Raw genomic sequence first — 22,901 nt, 5'->3', positions numbered from 1 at the left:
ATGATGCAAGTGGGACGACTCTGGTCAAGCACTCACCCCAGCGGCTGGGCTCTGGCCGTCCCGGACCCACAGGTAGGACACAACTCCCTGGTCATCCGTAGACCTCGAACCATCCAAGGTAATGCCGTTACTGGGCAGCACAAGCACACGGTGGCCACCAGCGTGGGCTCTGGGAGGGCTGTTGTTTGCTGCGTCAAAGACAGCAAAAACAAAAGCACAGAGACGGATGTGACATGCAGGTGGCAGAAGTGGGCCATGGACCACCCGCAATGGCTCCCCCTTGCACATGTGTAGATCCGTAGTGTCCGAGAGGCACTGCTTCTCACCCATCATGTAGAGACTTCCTTAAAGCTCGGTTTATGCATGGTTGTAATTTCGCAGCCTGTACCCTGGGGAGTTTTCTAATACCACAAAAGTTTTCCTCTTTTTGAAAAAGAGACAATGACCTTCCTTATCAAGGTCCAGAAAGTGAAAATATTTTAGTTTAAAATATATTCTGATTCATTATGTCCTGGTGCATACTATCTGGCCCCAGAAATACTTATTTCTACAAGTGCCACCTCTTGCTTAAGTCATTAAAACTTGAGTCAAAAATAATCAGGGCTTCACTCCCCCTACAGGGTGTTAAACAAGCACGAACAAGGTAAGAGCCATTTCTGATACAATCACCTCAGGAGAGGGGGGCCCCAGGGAGAATGGGGTGCGGGGGGCGCCCAGAATAAGGCACAGCTCCACTGTGAGGACAAGGGAAACTGCTGTGAGGGAAATCCTGCCTGTTCAGGTGCCCTCTGGGACCCTACGTGACCCCTTGCAAGTCAAGCAAAAGTCATGGGGTGAGGATATCCAGACACTGATCCAAGGGAGCAAGGAGCACCCCACCAATCACTGGTCACTTTCCTCCAGAGAAAATAGCCCAGAGGTTAGAGTAGAGGTACCTGGTACCATTAGCAGCGTTTCCACACTGTTCACCACACGCCCCTTCTGGGACAACTTGTGGGGAGAACCTGGTGTTAAGGAGGCTTAGTTCTGCTGTGGACCACGGGGAGGCTGGAAACCACAGAAACAGACTGCAGCAGACTGCATAAGCCCGAAACTCCTTCTGTGAGAAATGATTACGAGGCCTTCTCTCGCTTCCAGGCTGGATGAAAGCAGCCACTCCCTTCCATGCTTATGTCCCCGCCATCTTGAACACTGTCAGGAGGCTCCCCGGGCACTCTCGGGACAGACCATCACCGCAAATCCGCTATGGCCAAACTCAAGTCCCCTGCAAACCCGCAGCCGCTCTTGTCTGGACAGAGGCCAGAGCACGGCGCCCCCGCCCACCCATGCGCTGAAGTCACTGGCCCTGAGTCACCGAGACACCCACCGTCTTTCTTCCCCCAGAACCGCCGAGGCATCAAGTCCTGGGACTTCAGCTCTAAGATGTCTTTCTGGTCAATCCCTTCCCCTCTGCCCTCCCTGCTGCTGACCTCCGTTCCCATCAAACCTTTTGTAAAATTCCAACCCTCTCAGGTAAAATGACATGGTGCGAGGGTTTGCTTTAAAATACTCCAACCAAACTAAAAGAAAATATGAACGGCTAGATGAAACAAGATTGGCAAACTGCTCACAGCTGTTGAAGCTGGGTGATGGGGACATAATGGTCCACTGAGCCTTGTTTCTTTGCTTTTACTTACGGTTGAAAACGTCCACCATAAAACATCTGAAAACATCCCCATCTATGTCCTTTGCTGATAAAACTGCTCCAGCCACTCCCGCCCGGCGCGCGGATGAAGGCCCCCACCTCCTTGGCCTGACACTCAACCCTTCAGAAGCTCGGGCCCTCCCCAGCACCCCTGCATGGGGTCGTCCTTGATTTTCTCTGTCCAGCGCGCCCTTGGACAGCTCTGTGCTTCCACACGTCATGACCCTGCGTTCATTCGCACACGCATCCCTTCCTTCCAGCACCCAGCATTTGCGAGCTGCCATGAGCCTTGCACAGTGACACATAGGACACAGAAATGTCTGGAACAAAGGTCCTCAAGCAGAGTGGCATGAGACTAGACCACAAGTTAAGAAACAATATGGAACACAAAAACATCTCTGCTCTTCGACTCCCAGTTTGGAGAGAGCATAGTGCCGTCACATCTCATGGCCAGTGGTCACAGAAGGAGCGTGAGGCCACAGAAGGCTCACTCGACACACAAAAGGAAATGCTGTTTCTCTGCAGACGGAGGCTGGACCCAGCGAGCGTGCGCAGAGGAAGAACCGTGTTTTCTCGGCCGACCTCAGCTTGGCGTGTGCTGCAAACTGATCAACAGCAGCGCTCCTGAACAGCCGTGCCTGAGAGTCCTGTGAGACGGGAAAGCAGGAGGCGCCCGCCAGCTGCGGTGCCAGGACTCACCCTTCCTCACGGCCGTGGTGAGGGCGCTTGTGCCACTCAGCCCCTGCAGGTTCGTCACGGTCACACGGGAGCGGCGGGCACCCGCCTGGAGAGCCCGCACGGCGTCTATGGCCTCATCAGGACCGTCCACCTGCCTGGCGCCGGGGCCTCTGTGAAACAGGGAGGCAAACAACAGATGGAGCAGGCACAGTGTTCTGACTACGGCAGGCATGGTATCTGTGTCCTTATAAAAGCCCCATTTTGCAGCTAAAACATAGCCTCCAGTGAGTTCTAAGATGACTTTTTAGCCATTTATATTCTCTAGTTGAGGTTATAGGTCAAATAATGCCTACTTTAGACTGAGCCTGCAGGATTCCTAGGAAGAGGATTTGGGGTTTTTTTGTTTTGTTTTTTTTTTTAAGAATGTATTTATCTATTTATTTTAGAGAAAGAGAAAGCGCACAAGCAGGGGGAAGGGCAGAGGGAGAGGAAAAACCTCAAGCAGACTCCACACTGAATGAGGAGCCTGGCGTGGGACTCGATCTCAGCTCCCTGAGATCGTGACCTGAGCTGAAACCAAGAGTCGGACGCTTAACTGACTGAGCCACCCAGGCGCCCAACTGTTTTGTTTTTGTTTTTAAATTGAGCTCTCAGTGAAATGATCTCTTTGGCAAACGAAGTCTTAGAAACTACTCTCATTTCCTCTGAATGAAATTAGGTTAAACCCTCATCTGCCTTGACAGAGAGTATGGGAGAGGAGGGGATGAGCCAGACCAGGGGTCTCCTCCGGGGAATTACAGTGTGGTCATTAAGATCGTGGGCCCTGTCATCAGAAAGACCCAGCTCCCCGCTTTTTGTCCAGGCAAACCTAGGCTGGTGACCTCACCAGGCTCTGACAAGCAGAGCAGATGGTCTGAGTGAGGGTAGACAGGAGGCCTCATGAGTGCCTCACACGTCTCCCAGCCCCTTGTGTGTCACGAAGCTCACCCACACCCAGACGGCCCCATCCACCTGGCGTGGCACCACCTCCCTCTACTGCCAGTGAACATCTATCTTGTCCGTCCACACTCGATCTACTCTTCAGCAACAGTGCTCCTGACTCCCCAGTGTGCTCGAGGTGAGTGTTTAATCTGGACCCTCCAGAGAGCAGGCAATGTTAGCCCTGGGCCAGGGGCGTGACCCCGACGGCTCAGTGGTAAGACAGCCTACCTGACGTGCTCCCAGTGGGAGAGGGCGATGCCCTGGTCATCCGTGCTCCTGCTGCCGTCTAGCGTGGTGCTCTCCACCGAGAAGATCAGCTCCTTGTCGGGGCCAGGCACAGCCACTGGAGGTCTGTTGCTTTCTAGAATTACAGAAATGATGTGAAACACTATTATCTCTTTGCATGAAGCCTGTGATCCCCTGATTTCTTGACTGAAGCAAATTATTCCTACTTGGATCAGGGGGCTACTAGAGTGTGCGGCGTCCTGGGGAGAAACACTACAGGCTTTTGGCTGAGCGAGGACTTCAGTGTTTTGGGGTGAGACAGGGGTCCAGACAGCAGGAAATATTGTTCTCTAATACATACATGTTTGGTTTCCTTAAAAGACCTCAAGGGGTGCCTGGGTGATTTAGTCGGCTAAGTGTTTGACTCTCGATTTTGGCTCAGGGCATGATCTCGGGGTTGTGAGACTGAACCCCCTATCACATCAGACTCCACACTGAGGGGGGAGTCCACTTGAGCTCAGCTCCCCCCTCCTCATGCATTTGTGTGCATGTGCACTTTCTCTCTCTCTCCAATAAACAAATAAATAAAGAAAAGACTCAAAAGTCACGGAGTCAAGAGAGAAGGAAAAGGAACAGCATGGACAGATACAGAGAAGGACTGGGGATAGAGTAGGGGGAGGCAGGCAGGCAGGAACTGGAAGGAAGTGAGTCGACAGTTGCTTTTTCAAGCAGGACTTACTCCCTTTTGTCTTTGTAGCCCCAGTGCCTAACACAAGGCCTGGTAAATAATAAATGCTCGAACCATTTCAGTTAAATGTTCAACAATAGTAAATGATAGAAGGAACGTCCAGCTGGCTTGGTCGGTAGAGCACATGACTCTTGATCTCAGGGTTGAAGTTCAAGTCCCACGTTGGGTATAAAGATTACTTAAAAATAAAATCTTAGGGGCACCTGGGTGGTTCGGTGGGTTGGGCCACTGCCTTCAGCTCGGGTCATGATCTCAGGGTCCTGGGATGGAGCCCCGCATTGGGCTCTCTGCTCAGTGGGGAGACTGCTTCCCCCCTCTCTCTCTGCTTGCCTCTCTGCCTACTTAAGATTTCTCTGTCAAATAAATAAATAAAATCTTTAAAAAAAAATAAAAAATAAAGTCTTAAAAGAAAGATTAAAAAAGTAAAAGATACAAAGTATTGCTGATATTGATACCAGAACTGAAATGGTCAAATTTTCTGTTAAAAAGAAAGTCGCAGAGTCAAACACTGAAGCAGCTAATACTCAGTATCTCAACCAAGTCCAAGCCTCACTGTGCTGCTCAGCAGACCTCAGTGGTACCCGGGTTCTCTTACCCTTCGGATACAACACTCACGCGACCATTGCCACAAAGCCCTTGACGTGAGCCCCTGCCTCTCTCCACAGCATCTCTTGGCCTTCTGATCCCTGTGTCTCACACTCCCTCGTCCTCACTGCTTTCTCTTTCCCACCACACTCTTCCTCATTCCTTCAACTACCAAACTCCCTTTCATTCCATGGCTTTTATATGTTGTTTGCTTTGCCTAAAAACCTCTTCCCCTTGCCTTTCTCTCCCCAGATTCACCTGGCCAGCTGCAGACCTGAGCTCAGGTAAGACTCTGCAGATGCCTTAAGCCCAGGTAGGTGTGTCCTTTTGCGGGCTGCAGCGGTTCTGTCTTCATCCCCTAGAAATGCACGGATCTTGTGGTTTTGTTTTCGTTTTTTAAGATTTTATTTATTTGACAGACAGATCACAATTAGGCAGAGAGGCAGGCATAGGGAGGAAGGGAAGCAGGCTCCCTGCTGAGCAGAGAGCCTGATGCAGAGCTCGATCCCAAGACCCTGGGATCATGACCTGAGCCGAAGGCAGAGGCTTAACCCACTGAGCCACCCAGGTGCCCCAATCTTGTGGTTTTTCAGTGGACTTCCCCATGAGCCCTGGGAGGACGGAGACCAAGTCTTTCTTATTTAATTCCACATCCCTGGGTCTAACCACTAACCCTTACTACATATTAACTGAATAAATAAAATAAATAAACGTATCGCCTATAAGTTGAATATATTGTCAGTTGCCAGTATATTGGACGGTGACCAGGATCAGCAACATCTTCTATAAAAGTTCTAAAGCAAAGAGCACTGTCAAGCAAAAACCTAACTACCCTTAAGGTTATTTAAATCTGCAGGAAGGCAGAGCCCTGGGCTTTCATGAAACCATTAATGAACTGGGAGCTGATCTGGAGTCAAGTTTCCATTTGGCTATGAACCACGGAGCTACCAGGCCACACATCATGACCAGACTCTTCAAGAAGGCCCTGGAGGTCTGCAGCAGGGTGGGATACGTGGGAAACTGTCTACCTGGCAAGTGGAGCCCGCGAGGGGCCCTGAGGATGTCCATCTGGGTCTCCATGCCATGGTTTCAAGACACAGTTAACACTAGATTCTGAACCACAATAGAAACCTGGCTTTGCATTAAGATCCAGCTCCTCCAGCCCCGATTTTCTGATAGTTAAGAGATTTAGAGAATATGCCTCCAAATTTGGCTTGTCTGAAGCCCAGAAGCCCAGGTGTCATTTCTGCCTTAATCTCTGGGGCCACAGCCCTCTTCCAGCTCACCCACCGGGCTGGACAGTCACAGTGACCATAGCCGTGGACTGCTGCTTTGAAGAATCCGTCACCGTCAGCTGGAATGTATAGTCTCCTTCCTGCAGGGCAGACAAATGAAGGTATGGTGTCTTGACGCCCTAAGTAATAGCAAATAGAGATGAAAAAGAAAAAATAGTTTTAAAAAGTAAGTAGTATAATGTAATGAAAAACGAATGCTTTTGCTAAATATGGAGATCCTGCCTGAAAAAGAAACGAGTGTGCCCCAGGAAAATGCAAACTAAAGGTCGGTGTGTATCCTCCTATGCTGCTGAAGCACTATAAATTGATCTGGACTTTTGGAGGCCCATGTGGCAACATCCAGTGCCATGGTAAATGAGCACAGTCTCCCCAGGGATTCTACTTCTAACCACCTACCCTAGAGAATGCCCGTGCATGCAGGAGCCTCACACCCGGATGCCGACAGAAGCCTTGACAGTGGAAAGAGTCTAACTGTTCAGTAACAGTGGGGCACCTGGGTGGCTCAGTTAAGAGTCCAACTCTTGATTTCGGCTCAGGTCAGGATCTCAGGGTCATGAGATCGAGCCCTGTGTTGGGCTCCACACTCATCAGGGAGTCTGCTTGAGTTTCTCTCTCTCTAAATAAATGCATACATGCATACGTACGTACGTACATACATACATACATACATACATAAGTAAATGTTCATCAACAGGGCGTGGCCAGACTCACCATAATACACTACAATGCTAGTTTGGGGAAAGTTTAAAAGAATAAGGTAGATTGATACATACTGAAATGGAGTGGGACTCCATGCTAGGCGTGGAGCCTACTTAAAGAAAAAAAAAATGTCTGTAGCTGATAAATAATGAAATGCAAAGATGCCAAAGACATATCATCAAGCAAAACGAGAAAGTTGCGGAACGATGCATAAAGGGGGATGGATATTTCTCTGCACACATATGCATATCCACAGAACACATAGAAAAGATTCTGTAAGGATAGACATTAAACTGATAAAAGTAATCACCTCCAAAGGAGACTGTGGTACGAACAAGGTGCATTTGTACTTTATTGGGAGTTAACTTTTTTTTTTTAAGATTTTATTTATTTGACAGACAGAGATCACAAGTAGGCAGAGAGGCAGGCAGAGAGAGAGGATGAAGTAGGCTTCTCGCTGAGCAGAGAGCCCAATGTGGGGCTGGATCCCAGAACCCTGGGATCATGATCTGGGCGGAAGGCAGAGGCTTTAACCCACTGAGCCACCCAGGCGCCCAGAATTTAACTTCTTTTAACTACAAGAAGCAATTCATGAATTACTATTATAAGTAAAAATATTTTTTTCAAACTCTTAAGATAATACAATTTTTCAATAAGATATTTTTTTTTTCAATTGAGTATATAATAGCTACACTTGTCTCCAGGTTAATAACCTTTCCCTTTGTTGCTATTGTGTTGCTGTCGGTAACATTTCCAATTACTGCTTATGTTTGAGATTCATGGCATCATGGGAAGGATTTTTAATCGTAAATCCTATTATTATTATTTACTTTTAGAAATCCCAAGATTGTCTAAAGATAAATGTATCTGCATGTGTTTGCTAAAGGTTTTAATGGAAAATTGAAAAAGAAAACTGATAGAAAATCAATTGCGTTTTATCACAAGGGGAACTTATGAATCTTGAAATACACACTTTTAAGAACTTAGAGAAGGTGATTTACTTACTTTGAAATAAAGCAAAGTATTTTGCTATGAAAAACTCCACGAAATTATAATTTCCTAGTACTTACTTCACAATTAATGTGGTTACATAAATGCTTATGCACACAGTACAGGGAATGTTGTGGCAAATGGGAAGTGGGCAGAATCACACACATCCCCAAACACCCTCAAAGCCACCTTACCCTCCAAGTAATAGCAGTGAACTTCCCCCAGGTCTCAGCAGGATGCCCTACATGATGTTTAGACCAAGACTCCAGTTTACAGAGTCATCTTGGTGATTGCCCCAGCTAATAAAAAGATCACTCCTTTTAACATCTTCGTCGATCAGTCACAAGGCAATGATCTTGTTACTGTGGATAATCTCAGAGTGTCTGTTGCAGAAGGGTAGGTGTGGAGGAGCTCGGACACATGTCAGGCAGACATGGATGAATTCTGGGGTGTGAACTTTGGGCACACAATTCTCAAAAACTAAAGGAAAGAAAACTCTGGTTTTTTTTAAATTTTATTTATAAGTAATCTCCACACCCAATGAGGGGTTCTAATGGACAACTCTGAGATTTAAGAGTCGCACACTCTTCCAAATGAGCCAGTCAGGTGCCCCTGGACTATTCTTTTAACCAAGGAAATACAAAATATCCCATCCTTCTGTTTTTGCATCCAAAGCCCTCTGAATCAGAATTCGCAGCCCAACAGAAGCAAACAGCACATACCACAACCCTTAGACAGAGGTGGACACTACAACATGGCCCTCAAGTTCCATAATCCCAACCAGTCATTTTAAATTCATCATAATTGCAAAATACTGTCCAGAAATATCAGAAAGGAAAGTAGGTAAGCGTTCGTGGGATATCTGACTTCATGTAAAATTTTAAAAAGAAACTGATGTTGGACAGATGAGATGGAATTTGAAGAAGTACAAGGTGGCAATATAACATTCTACCTTTTTCCCATTAAACTTCCAAATAGTAAAGAAAAATATTTGCATAGTCCCTGCAAGTAGTTTAAACTTCCAAATAATAACCTGAAACTAACATAACGCTGTATGTTACCTGGAATTAAAATACAAACAAAAGGGGTGCCTGACTGGCTCGGTCAATAGAGCATGAGACTCTTGCTCTTTGGGTCGTGAGTTCAAGCCCAGGTGTAGGGCTTAGATACACACACACACACACACACACACACACACACACACACACATAAAATAACTAAAAGAAGAATAAAGTGAAAACTGTCAAATAATAGAACAACTTAAAAATAGCAAGGTGGTTAGCAAAAAATCCCAAATAGTCTGGCCATCACCAAAAGAAGAAGCAAATAGCTTATACACAGTCATGTGCACACATACCACTCATGGCAAAATTGTCTATGATAGGTAGTATGTCTTTAGACAAATATATTTAAGATTTGAGCAAATTAAAATTTAGATACTAAAAGCTCTTTAAAGAAATCACTAGATCTAGAAATTTCTGGATCTATTTTAGAAATGAAGTTTCTAAAAAATGTGAGAAATAAAATAAGGAAAATTCCCTGATGATAAAGTTTATGTTGGATTATTTCGAAATTTTCTCCCAATAATAAAATAATATTTCTGTAGCAAATGTTGCATCAGACTTTCCCCAAACTAGCTTCAAGATCAAGCTATCAACACAGGACCCACTTAGTTTCTATTCTGTGCTAATAGAGAATGGGTGAGGGGGAAGGATGTACGTTTGGGAGATCTATGACTTTTAGGTACTCTTCTAACAGTTGTAATATATCAAACAATCTTATAATCTTATAATCATATATTTTCTGGATCTATACCACATAACAATAATTTAAGTAGATAGGAAGGTAGATAGATGTGTGAGCAGTTTTAAATGGATGGACAGATGTACAGATGGGTGGATGGTTGGTTAGATGAGTAGGTAGGTGGATGGGTGGATAGGTAGATCGATGGATGGGTAGTGGGTGGGTAGGTGGATGGATGGATGGATGGGTGGGTAGACGGATGAATGGATGGGTAGGTGGGTGGGTGGGTGGATGAATGGATGGGTAGGTGGGTGGATAAGTGGATGAAGGGATGGATGGGTGGGTGGGTGAATGGATGGGTAGATAGATGAATGGCTGGGTGGGTGGATGGATGAATGGGTAGATGCATGGATGGATGGGTGGGTGGGTGGATAGGTGGATGGATGGATGGATGGATAGGTGGGTCAGTGGGCAAGTGGTTGGATAGATGTGTAGGTGGGTGGGTAGATGGATGGATGGGTGGGTGGGTGGGTGGATGGATGGGTGGGTGGACAGATGGATGGGTGGGTGGATGGATGGACGGGTAGATGGATGGATGGACGGGTAGACTGATGGATGCATGGGTGGCTGGACGGGTGGGTGGATGGATGGACAGTGGATGGGTGGATGGATGGATGGGTAGATGAATGGATGGGTGGGTAGGTAGATGGGTAGGTGGTTGGTTAGATGGGTGGGTGGGTGGGTGGATGGATAGACAAGTAAAAGTCTGAAGGCAGGATAGAGAACTTGCCTGCATGGCCACCTCTTTGCTCTCACTCCCTGGACCCAGGGACCACTCATAGACGACAATCTGGTGATCATCACTGCTCTGGTTTCCATTCAAAGTGATGGAGTTTTGGGGCAAAGTTATGGTCTGATCTGGTCCTGCATTAGCAACTGGAGGATGGTCCACAGCACTGTTGACTATGAGGGCTGCAGTTGTGGAGTTAGTGGCTCCATCCGAGTCTGTAACAGTCAGTCTACAAAAAGGAGAGGAAGCCATCATGCTGCAAGAAGATGCCAAGTCTTAACGACAAACGGTCCATTTAGTCTGCCCACAATACACTTCTCAGAAAAACTCAGCAGAGGTGTAAACAGAAATTTGAGGATGAGACCGAGAAAGAACAGAGCACCTGAGGTTTTTGGTTTTTTGTTTTTAATTTGCTGCTATTGGTTTATTTTATTTTTAGCTAGTAATACAGTCACATGATGGAGTTTTCTCTTATATGGGTTTCTGACTAGTCTTGGAGATGCCAGATGAAGAAGTCTTCCTCAACCAACACGGGAGCCTCCCTCTAGTACCTGAGACAAAGAATGTGTTGGGTTTAGGTCCTGCCTTCAGGTCTGAGCACATGGAGATAGTACATTACTCATCAATTTTCATCTACAAAGCTTTTGAATTTTTTTATTCTAGAGGACTTAATACAATCATGTTTTCAGAACATTCCCTGCAGACACTCCTTGAGGACCTCCTGTGGTAAACTCACTGCTGATGAGGTCACAGATCAGGAAATATGATCACATCATCCTGGCGTAAAGATGCCAGTTCTGAACAGTGATGAATTCTATACAGGTGTTAACAGGAATATGATAATGAAGCTATGGGAAGAACACAGGATTATGTGTAGTGAGGTCTGTGTATGGGGCATGTGCATTCTGTGTATCCTTTCACACTATCCCACATACTCCATACAACCAAGATCCAAACTCTGGTTCTGGCTCTGACAGCAAACCAAGCATCTGAGGTCGCTTCTCCTCAGCCAGGGTGTCAAGACACATCCTGGGCCCCTAAGGGAATTTCTTCATGGTTAAATGGGGACAGCAGCAGTAACTTGACTTAACCAGATGATAAATTAAATAAAAATGAAATGGGGAGGAGTTAAGATGGCAGAGGAGTAAGGGTACCTTATGCTTGCCTTGTCACTCAAACACAGCCAGGTAAATATCAAATCATTCTCAACACCCAGGAAATCGATCTGAGGGCTGAGAGGACAAAATGCCCAACAGAAGGGAGAAGAGAGGTCACATCTTGGAAGGTAGGAGGTGCAGAGATGTGATGTGGGGGAGAAAAGAATCCCAGGTGCTGCAGAGGTAGGGAGCCCTGATCACAGAGGGGGTAGGGAGAGAGAGAGAGAGAGAGAGAGAGCACGCACGCAGCACACAGGGGATTGAACAAGAAAAATGCTTCCCCAAAGCCAATGACTGGGAAAACGAGAGAGGCTGCTTATTGTGAGTTTTTACAATCAACGGAGCTCGAAGACTGAAGTTTTAGAAGTCTGCCTACAGCCAGAGTGGAGACTGGGGGCACAGCGGTGCTCCTGTGGAGGAGGGCAGAGGCCCAGGAGTGGGCAGTGTGATCTGAGGACCCCCTGCATCGCACTGGGAGGGAGAGTCCCCCTTCTTGGAGTGCACTTGGGAGAGGCGGCACTGCCTCAAAGGGGACAAAGAGATGGTGGGTGCCACTATACTGCCCTACTCATTAGGGGCAGAGGCACCTGCTGATGGCAGCTAACCTGGATGCCAGTTCTTTGCTGTGCTTTACTCCAAACCCCAAGCACCTGTACATTCCTGCAACTGCCCTCCTGGGATAAACCCCTACCAGCCCCAGTGCCCCAAGACCCCCCCCTCCAGAGGATCATTGTGGGTCCTGCCAGGGCTGAGTCCCAAAAATGTGGAGTTTTGAAACTCTGCCAGGTGCCAGAAGTAAAACATAGAAGCAATGTGCCACTCGGTGGGCAGACAGCTCTGACGCAGACACGGTGAAGGCAGAGATCTGAGGGATACCTGGCACATAAGGGGAGATTCTTCATTCTTCTGTGTGGGCTTACTGAACAGTGGGGTGCAAATTCACCTGTCGCGGACCAAGGGAAAGGGTAGATGCCATTTTTTTTCCTCCACCCAACAGCACCACTGGATTTCAGTGAGCAACAGAGTGCCCCCCTCCTCGTTCCCCACCCCCCACTGCCGGGGAGGCTGGAGCCACTTACACCAAGCCCCAGCCCCTGCCCTCTGCAGGTGCTTCAATGCTAGAGCAAGTATGCCTAAGACTCAGGGCAGCAGGCCTCTCCCACAGAAAACCAGCACAAATTCCCCGTATGCACCAAGTCCACTGATCAGAGCTCTGCAAAGCTGCAGCTCTAGTGGAAACAGGATCTGGCCTTTTTTAACAAGCAGATCAAAGCATACCTAGTTAAAACTTGACAACACTGGACAAAGTCCAAACACTCCTTAGTGCCGGCAAGGAAAAACTCAGCAGAGGGCTTACCTGGGGGAAAGAGCAGCCAAAATACAGCAGCAGAGTGCATGTAGCACAGACCAGACACACTTTCTGAAGCACCAGGCCCTGGACAGTACATGACCACTTCTTACAAAGCCATTACTCTCAGGAGCAGGAAACATAACAGGCTTTCCTAACACAAAGAAGAAGATACAGACCTAGCCAAAAATGCCAAGACAGAGGAATTCGTCCCCAAAAAAAGAACAAGAAAGGGACATGGCCACAATCTAATCAATATAGATACAAACAATATGCCTGATCCAGAATTGAAAACAACAATCATAAGGATACTAGCTGGGCTTGAGAAAAGCATAGACTATATCAGGGAATCCCTTACCACAGACATAAAAGACCTAAAAACTACTCAGGCCAAAATAAAAAATGCTATAACTGAAATGTAAAACTGACTAGATGAAATGACCACAAGGATGGAAAAAGCAGAGGAGAGAATAGGTGACATAAAAGACAAAATTATGGAAAATGATGAAGCTGAAAAGAAGAGGGAAAGAAATATATTAGATCATGAATGTAGACATACAGAGCTCAGCAACTCCATGAAGCACATTATCATTTCACATCATAGGAGTCCCCTAAGAAGAAGAGTGGGAAAGGGGACACAACGTTTATTTGAGGAAATTATAGCTGAAAACTCCCCTAATCTGTGGCAAGAAAAATACATCCGATCCAGGAGGCACAGAGAACTCCCATCAAAATCAACAAGAGCAGGCCAACACTAAGATATATCACAGTAAAATTTGTAAAATACAGAGATAAGGAAAAAATCCTAAAAGCAGCAAGGGAAAAGAAATCCCTAACATACAAGGGAAGACAAATATGGTTAGCAGCAGATCTACCCACAGAAACTTGGCAGGCCAGAAGAGAGCAGCATGATACATTCAACGTGCTGAATGGGAAAAATACACAGCCAAGAATACTTTATCCAGCAAGGCTGTCATTCAGCACAGGAGAGATTAAAGAGTTTCCCAGATAAACGAAAACTAAAGGAGTTCATGAACGATAAACCAGACCTACAAGAAATATTAAACGGGACTTTTTTGAGTGGGAAAGAAAGACCAAAAGCAACAGTGGGAAAGAAAGACCAAAAACAACAAAGACTAGAAAGGAGCAGAGAAAATCTCCAGAAACAATGACTCTACAGGTCATTAACTGCATATCTCCCAATAATCACTCTGAATGTAAATGGACTAAATGTTCCAATAAAGAGAAATAGGGTATCAGAATGGATGAAAAACAAGACTCATCTATATACTTTCTATAAGAGACACATTTTAGTCTCAAAGACACCTCCAGATTTAAAGTGAGGGGATGGAAAACCATGTATCATGCTAATGGACATCAGAGGAAAGCCAGAGTAGCAATACTTGTATCAAACTAGATTCTAAAACAAAGACTATAACAAGAGATGAAGAAGGGCACTATATCATAATTAAAGGGTCTATCCATCAAGAAAATCTAACAACTGTAAATATTAATGCCCCCAACTTAGGATCCCCAAATACATATAGCAATTAATAACAAACATAAACTCATTGATAACAATACAATAATAATAGAGCCTTGTTGGCACTAAGTAGTGTTTGGACTTTGTCCACTTAAATCAATGGACAAATCGTCTAAGCAGATCAACAAGGAAACAATGGCTTTGAATGACACAGAGAACCACATGTACTTAACAGATATATTCAGAATACTGTATCCTAAAGCAGCAGGATACACATTCTTCTTGAGTGCACAAGGAACATTCTCCAGAATAGATCACATACTGGGTCAAAAATCAACCCTCAACAAATACAAGAAGATTGAGATCACACCATGCATATTTTCAGACCACAAGACTATGAAACTTAAAGTCAAGCACAAGAAAAAATTAGGAAAGACCACAAATACACAGAAGTTAAAGAACATCCTACTAAAGAATGAATGGGTTAACCAGGAAATTAAAGAAGAAATCAAAAAAATACATGGAAGCAATTGAAAATAAAAACATGACAGTCCAAAACCTTTGGGACGTAGCAAAGGCAGTCCTAAGAGGGAAATATATAATAATGCAGGTATTCCTCTAAGAAGCAAGAAAAATCTCAAATATACAACCTAACTTACACCAAAAGAACCCAGAAAAGGAAGAGCAAATAAAGCCTAAACCAGCAGGAGAAGGGAAATAAAAAGATTAGAGCAGAAATAAATGATATAGAAACTTTAAAAAAAAAAAAAGAAAGAAAAAAAATCAATGAAACCAGGATCTGCTTCTTTGAAATAACTAATAAAATAGATAAACCCCTAGTCAGACTTACCAAAACAAAAGAGAAAAGGTCCAATTAAATAAAATCACAAATGAGAGGGGAGAAATAACAACCAATTCCAAAGAAATACCAAAAAAGTGTAAGAGAATGTTGTGAAAAATTATATGCCAACAAACTGAACAACCTGGAAGAAATGGATAAACTCCCAGAAACTTACAAATTACCAAAACTGAAACAGGAAGAAACAGAAAACTTGAACAGACACATAACCAGCAAGGAAATTGAAGCAGTAATTACAAATCTCCCAACAAACAAAAATCCAGGCTTCCCAGGGGAATTCTACCAACATTTAAAGAAGGGTTAATACCTATTCTTCTCAAACTCTTCCAAAAAATAGAAAAAAGAGAAAACTTCCAAACTTACTCTCTGAGGCCAGCATTACCCTTGTAGTAAAACCAGATAAAGACCCCGCTACACAAGAGGACAGGCACTATAAAAGAGAAAACAGCACACAGAAGCTGTCGCATTTCTATACACCAATAATGAAGCAGCAGAAAGAGAAATTAAAGAGTCAATACCATTTACAGTTGCACCAAAAACCATATGATACCTACTAATAAACCTAACCAAAGGGTAAAAGACCTGTACTCTGAAAACGATAGAACATTTATGAAAGAAATCAAAGATGACAGAAAGAAATGGAAAAACATTCTATGTTCACGGATTGGAAGAACAAATATTTTTAAAATGTCTATACTACCCAAAGCAATCTACACATTTAATGCAATCCCCATTAAAATACCACCAGCATTTTTTCACAGAGCTAGAACAAATAATCCTAAAACTTGTATGGAACCACAAGAGACCCCAAGTAGCCAAAGCATTCTTGAGAAAGGAAAGCAAAGCCTAGTGGCATCACAATTCTGGACTCCAAGCTCTATTACAAAGCTGTAATCATCAAGTATGGTATTGGCACAAAAGCAGACAGATCAGTGGAACAGAATAGAGACCCCAGAAGTGGGTCCTCAACTCTATGGTCCACTAATCTTCAACAAGGCAAAAAAGAATATCGAGTATAAAAGGACAGTCTCTTCAACAAATGGTGGTGTAAAAATTGGACAGCCACATGTAGAAGAATGAAACTGGACCACTTTCTTACACCACGCACAAAAATAAACTCAAAATGGATGAAACACCTAAATGTGAGATAGGAATCCATCAAAATCCTAGAGAGCACAGGCAGCAACCTCTGTGACCTTGGCCAGAGCAACTTGTCACTAGGCACGTCTCCGGAGACAAGGGAAACAAAAGCAAAAATAAACTATTGGGATTTCATCAAGATAAAAACTTCTGCACAGCAAAGGAAAAAGTCAACAAGACTAAGCTACCTATGGCATGGAAGAAGATATTTGCAAATGACATATCAGATAAAGGGCTAATATGCAAAATCTATAAAGAACTGATCAAACTCAACACCTGAAGAACAAATAATCCAATCAAGAAATGGGCAGAAGACATGAACAGACATTTCGGCAAAGAAGACATCCAGATGGCCAACAGACACGTGAAAAAGGACTCAACATCACTCAGCATCAGGGAAATGCAAATCAAAACCACAATGAGATATCACCTCACACCAGTCTGAATGGCTAAAATTAACAAGTCAGGAAAAGACAGGTGTTGACGAGGATGCGGAGAAAGGGGAACCCTCCTACACTGTTGGTGGGAATGCAAACTGGTGCAGCCACTCTGGAAAACAGTGTGGAGATTCCTCAAAAAGTTAAAAATAGAGCTACCCTATGACCCAGGAACTACACTACTAGGTATTTATCCAAAGGATACAAAAATACTAATTCAAAGGGGCACATGCACCCCGTTGTTTATAGCAATATTATCAACAATAGCCAAATTATGGAAGCAGCCCAAATGTCCATCGGCTGATGAATGGATAAAGCAGATGTGATATATATACAATGGAATATCACTCAGCCATCAGAAAGGATGAATTCTTGCCACTTGCAATGATGTGGATGGAGCTAGAAAGTACTATGCTAAGTGAAATATGTCAGAGAAAGACAAAATTATATGATTTCACTCATATGTGGGAATTTAAGAAACAAAACAGATGGACATAGGGGAAGGAAGAAAAAAAATTAAGAGAGAGGGAGGCAAACCATGGGAGACTCTGAACTACAGAGACAAACTGAGGGTTGCTGGAGGGCAGGAGAATGCGGAGGACGGGGCAACTGGGTGATGGGCATTAAGGAGGGCACGTGAGGTAATGAGCACTGGGTGTTACATGTAAGTGATGAATCAATGAATTCTACTCCTAAAACCAATATTACATTATATGTTAGCTAACTAGAATTTAAATAAAAAGTTGAAATTTAAAAAAAAAGAATCAAAGGCACCTCATAAAGTGGCATGAATATTGGTGAAGTTACAGACGGAGTATCTGTGTCCCCCCTGCTTAAATTCTTATGAAGAAACCTAATCCCTAATGTGACCGGTACTTGGAGTGGGGCCTTCAAGAGGTGATTAGTTCATGAGGGCAGAGAATGGGATTAGCGCCCTTGTAAGAGACCTCATAGACACCCCCACCCCTCCTGCCATGTGAGGGCACAGGGAGAAGACGGCCACCTATAAACCAGGAAACGGGCCTTCACCACACACCCAATCGGCCAGCACCTTGATCTTGTACTGCCCAGTCTGCCCTTGTACTGCTCATGAGAAACAAATTTCTGTCATTTAGAAGCCACCCAATTTACAGTATTTTTGTTATAACAACCAAAACAGACAACGAGTGTACAAGCATCTGTCGGAGCCCCTGCTGCCAGTCCCGCTATGTACACACCTAGAAGCAAGATTGCAGACATGGTAATTCCACAGTGGAAGTGTGAGGAGCTGACACGCTATTCTCCACAGGGATGCACCATTTTACTTTCGCACCAGCAGTGCCCAAGGATTCCCAGGACACCACATCCTCACCAACACTTATTTTCCTTTTTTTTTTTTTTTTTTTTTTTTTTAATAATGGCCATCCTAATGGGGTAAACTACTTCTTATGCTGAGATTTCAAATAAACCAAAACAAACGTTTTCATGACACGTGTACAACGTAAAACACTCCAGAGCACCTCTGTGAACTGTTTAGTCAAAGATGAATCCAGTCAGATGCTTGGGAGTTTCTAAACCTACGCAGACTTCGGGAGATTCATAAATATATGGACGCATGGACAGGTGGGCTGCTCTGAAACCAGTAGATTCTTAATTGGGTATATGAGACCTTAAAAACATAGTTAAGTCAGAATATGTAGGATGCAATTAAAGAGTACTTAGAAGAAAATTAAAGTTTTAAAAGCTTTACAGACATTTAAGAACAATCTAATATGAATGATCCAAGATTCTACTCTAAGAACTTAGAAGAACAAAGTGAATCAAAAGTTAATAGAAGTAAAGAAATAATAAAGATATGAGCAGAAACCAACAACTTAGGGGCGCCTGGGTGGCTCAGTGGGTTAAAGCCCCTGACTTCGGCTCAGGTCATGATCTCAGGGTCCTGGGATCGAGCCCCACATCGGGCTCTCTGCTCGGCGGGAAGCCCGCTTCCTCCTCTCTCTCTCTGCCTGCCTCTCTACCTACTTGTGATCTCTGTCTGTCAAATAAATAAATAAAATCTTAAAAAAAAAAAAGAAAAGAAAAGAAAAGAAACCAACAACTTAGACAAAATTAACAGAGCTCTGGTTAGGGGTTCTGTGGAAAGATAAACAAAATTAACAAAATTCATAATTAGATTGATCAGAAAAAAGAGAGAACATAGGTCACCAATAAAGTAAATGAAAAAGGGCTTATCACCACAGTTCTAATGGGTATGAAAGGATAATATGAAAATACTATAAAACCCTTTTTGCCAACAAATTTGACAAATTAGATGGAACAAATTTCTTGCAAAATACAACTTACCAAAAACCTACACAAGAAAAAAAAAAAGCAACAGAAAATATAAATAGCCATACAACTATTTTAAAAATTGCATTTCCTATCAAAAACTTCCCCAGAAAGAAAACTCCAGACCCAGTGATTTCACTGGGAATTCTATCAAACATTCAAGGAAGAAATACTACCAGCTGTTCACAAATGTTTCAGAAAGTAGAAGAGGATAGATCATAGGTCACCTTGTTTCATTAGGCCAGTGTGATCCTCATACCCAAAGTTGACATAGACATTGCAAAACAAAGACAGAACAGCATTAACCAATATCTCTCATGTAGACAAAAAATCCTTACCAAAATATTAGCAAATTTAATCCAATGCTATATAAAAAGGATATCATGAGCAAATACCATTTACCCCATGAATGCAAGGTTGATTAAACATTCAAAAACACCACACAATACATAAAAATAACGCAAAAGACATCATAGATCTAAATATAAAAACCTAGAACTATAGAAGTTCTAGAAAAAACATAGGAGGAAATCTTTACTATCTTAGGACAGGCAAAGATTACTTAATTAGAACACAAAAAGCATGAAAAAGAAAACAAATTGATGAATTAGACTTCATCAAAACATAAAATTCCTGCTCTTTCCAAGATTAAGAAAATACAGTTGATCTTAGCCAAAAGGTTGAGAAGCTATTGAAACATTAAAAAAATTAAAAAAAATCATATACTGGCAGGAAATATCCACACATATATAAAATAATGGGCTTGTTTCAGAATGTATAAAGACTTGGGGCGCCTGGGTGGCTCAGCCGATTAAGCCTCTGCCTTCAGCTCAGGTCATGATCCCCATGCTGGGCTCCCTGCTCAGCTCTTCCTCTCCTTCTGCTGCTGCTTCCCCTACTTGTGTGCCTAATCTCTCTCTGTGTCAAATAAATAAATAAAAACCTTTTAAAAAGAATGTATAAAGACTCTTAAAACTAAATAAGACAAACAATGCAATTTTTTAAATAAGGAAAGGGGGAACACCTGGTGGCTCAGTTGACAGAGCATGTGCGATCCTTAGCCTTAGGGTTACAAGTTCGAGCTCCATGTTGGGGTAGTTCACTTAAAAAAATAAAGGGAACATTTAAAAAAATAAAATAGGAAAGGGATACTTCACAGAATAAGTATATGAATGACCAGTAAGCAGCTGAAAATATGCTTAATATCATTAGTCATCAAGAAAATGCAAATTAAAACCATAATGAGATACTACCACTCATTAAATTAAATAAAAAAGACTGACTATAGCAAGTATTGGTGAGGACATGGAGACTGAAACGTTCATATACTGAAGGTGGGAATGTACTTGGTGCACCCACCTCGGGAAAGAGTTTGGCAATTTCTTAAAATGTTAAACACAAACTTACCTTAGAACCGGACCTTCTCACTACTCCACAATTTACCCCACAAAAATGAAAATATCTGTCCATGTGAAGACTTAAAATAAAGGTCAGTGGCAGCTTTATTTGTAGTAGTTCAAAGCTGCAAACAGCCCAGATGTCCATACTGGATGGAAGGATAAATAAATTGTGGCACCCACAGATAGGAATAGTACTCAGCAATAAAAAGGAACAGACTCGATAGAGACAACACGAATGAATCGAAACCATTTGCAGAATGGAAGACAACATGGGTAAAAAGGAGTACATATCACATGATTTCATTTATGTAAAATTCTAGACAGTACAAAATAATTTAAACTGGCAGAAAACAGTTCGGGGTTGCCCAAGGAGAGAGTGGAGAGAGAGACCGAAACCCAAGGGGCGTGAGGAGACTTCCGGGTGGAGGGGCATGTTTCTTATCTTGATTGTGATGGTTTTCCGGATATTCCCATGTCAAAACTCATCAAGTGTTATACCTTAAACATGCACATTTTATTACACTTCAGTTGTATCTTTAAAATTTATGAAAAGAAAAAGATTAAGAAACACATAAATCATACAACCCTGCTTCACTTTGAAGATATACAATTTCTGTCACATAACAACACAGCAAAAGATGCCATCCGTGGATATTCCTGACAACCAAAACCAAATGTTTCCAACAAACAGGCACTTCCAATCCAGAATCATCCATGAGCATGTCAGTCGAAAGTGGTTGTCAACCAAAACTCCCAAGGAAACGTAATGGCCTTGACCTCTTGGTCACAACAAAAAGAAGCCCAGCGTAGGGCAGAGGCATCAGTTTAAGCAAAGAGCCACAACACAAGTTTGGAAAGCACAGCAAAGGTAGGGAAACCACTTGCCTGAAAGTGTAGTTTCCAGGGATGAGATTAGACAGATGGAGGACAGGGGAGTCAGCTGGGGTCTTCTCCTCTCGGGAGGGGCCACTAATTTCTTCCCAGCGATAACTCACGATTTTAGTGTCATCTGTACTTTCTAGAAAGATTTAAAAATAAGTGAAGGCTAATCATATGATCTCTCTGATATGAGGAATTTGAGAGGCAGGGCAGGGGGGTGTGGGGGGTAGGGAAGGAAAAAATGAAAGAAGATGGGATCAGGAGGGAGACAAACCATAAGAGACTCTTAATCTCACGAAACACACTATGGGTTGCTGGGGGGTGGGGGGCTAGGGACAGGGTGGCTGGCTGATGGACACTGGGGAGGGTATGTGCTATGGTGAGTGCTGTGAACTGTGCAAGACTGATCAATCACAGACCTGTACCCCTGGGGCTAGTAATACATTGTATGTTAATAAAAATAACTTAAAAAATAAGTGAAGGCTAGAATGAAATGCCACAACAGTTAAACATAAATTTTGTAATTTATCAACTTCATGCTTAAATTTGTTTTTGCATGAAATTATTTAATTACATAGATTTCAATGGATAGGTCTTATGTGCTAGCAGGAGGACTTCTTCTTCTCCCTAAACTGTCATCACTATATTCCTCCTGAATTTCCATCAGATTTGAGTGAGGCTGTTTTCACTCAGTTGTGAACTAAAACAAAAAAACAAAAAAACCAAAAAAACCACAGTGCCAGGCGTTCTTGCTTTTTTAAGAACAGGAGTCAAGCAGATGTACCACATTGAAATGCTACTTCTACTCATCTCAACAACGCATGTGATAACTTTCTAGCATTTTCCAAAGGTATCTGAACTGACAGACTGATAAAGAATTAAGAGATGTGGGGCTCCTGGGTGGCACAGTGGGTAAAGCCCCTGCCTTCGGCTCAGGTCATGATCTCAGGGTCCCAGGATTGAGTCCCGAATCGGGCTCTCTGCTCAGCAGGGAGCCTGCCTCCCCCTCTCTCTCTACCTGCCTGCTTGTGATCTCTCTCTGTCAAACAGATAAATAAAATCTTTAAGAAAAAAAAAGAATTAAGAGATGCTTACATATAAATATAATATACCTTTCCTACCGACATCATTAAAGTGTAAATCCACAGAAAAGGAATATCCTACAAGAAAACTTCCCTTTTCTGCTTTAGAAAAGAGCAAAAAAAAGTGTTACATAGAGTCACAGAGACAGAGCTGAAAGGGATCCGGCTCCATCTAACTCAGTTAAAGAACAAACTAGTTCAAGTGACAGATTAATCATCCCAGTTTCCTGTACCTAAACCATCCGGCGTTAGAGAAATCAAAACGTGCTACGTTTCCTCATGTAAATATTTTCATCTAAACTACGCTTTGTTTACATGCTGTAAGGAGGAAATAAATGTAAGGAAGCTATTTATATCTGAATGGGTGCAGATGATCACGTCAGTGTGA

General features: G+C 43.3%; 1 protein-coding gene across 8 annotated transcripts in view; it reads right to left on the bottom strand.

Annotated features, from left to right (window-relative positions):
• Nucleotides 1–22,901, bottom strand: part of KIAA0319 (KIAA0319 ortholog) — a 91,506-nt gene that overhangs the window by 17,267 nt on the left and 51,338 nt on the right. For 4 of the 8 annotated variants that reach the window (XM_047734042.1, XM_047734043.1, XM_047734039.1 and 1 more), the window contains 6 exons: nt 21,438–21,570; nt 10,419–10,647; nt 6,192–6,315; nt 3,572–3,704; nt 2,384–2,532; nt 37–188 (listed from right to left, as the gene is read on the bottom strand). In XM_047734042.1, coding sequence (XP_047589998.1) covers nt 37–188; nt 2,384–2,532; nt 3,572–3,704; nt 6,192–6,315; nt 10,419–10,647; nt 21,438–21,570 — 920 coding nt within the window. Of the gene's footprint in view, nt 1–36; nt 189–2,383; nt 2,533–3,571; nt 3,705–6,191; nt 6,316–10,418; nt 10,648–20,176; nt 20,255–21,437; nt 21,674–22,901 lie in introns of those variants that run through there. The other 4 variants (XM_047734041.1, XM_047734046.1, XM_047734045.1 and 1 more) reach the window with 4 other exon arrangements.

The sequence above is a fragment of the Lutra lutra genome, chromosome 6 (genome assembly GCF_902655055.1).
Source record: "Lutra lutra chromosome 6, mLutLut1.2, whole genome shotgun sequence".
In the NCBI taxonomy this organism is placed as follows: Eukaryota; Metazoa; Chordata; class Mammalia; order Carnivora; family Mustelidae; genus Lutra; species Lutra lutra.
This window is presented reverse-complemented; position numbering and strand designations above follow the sequence as displayed.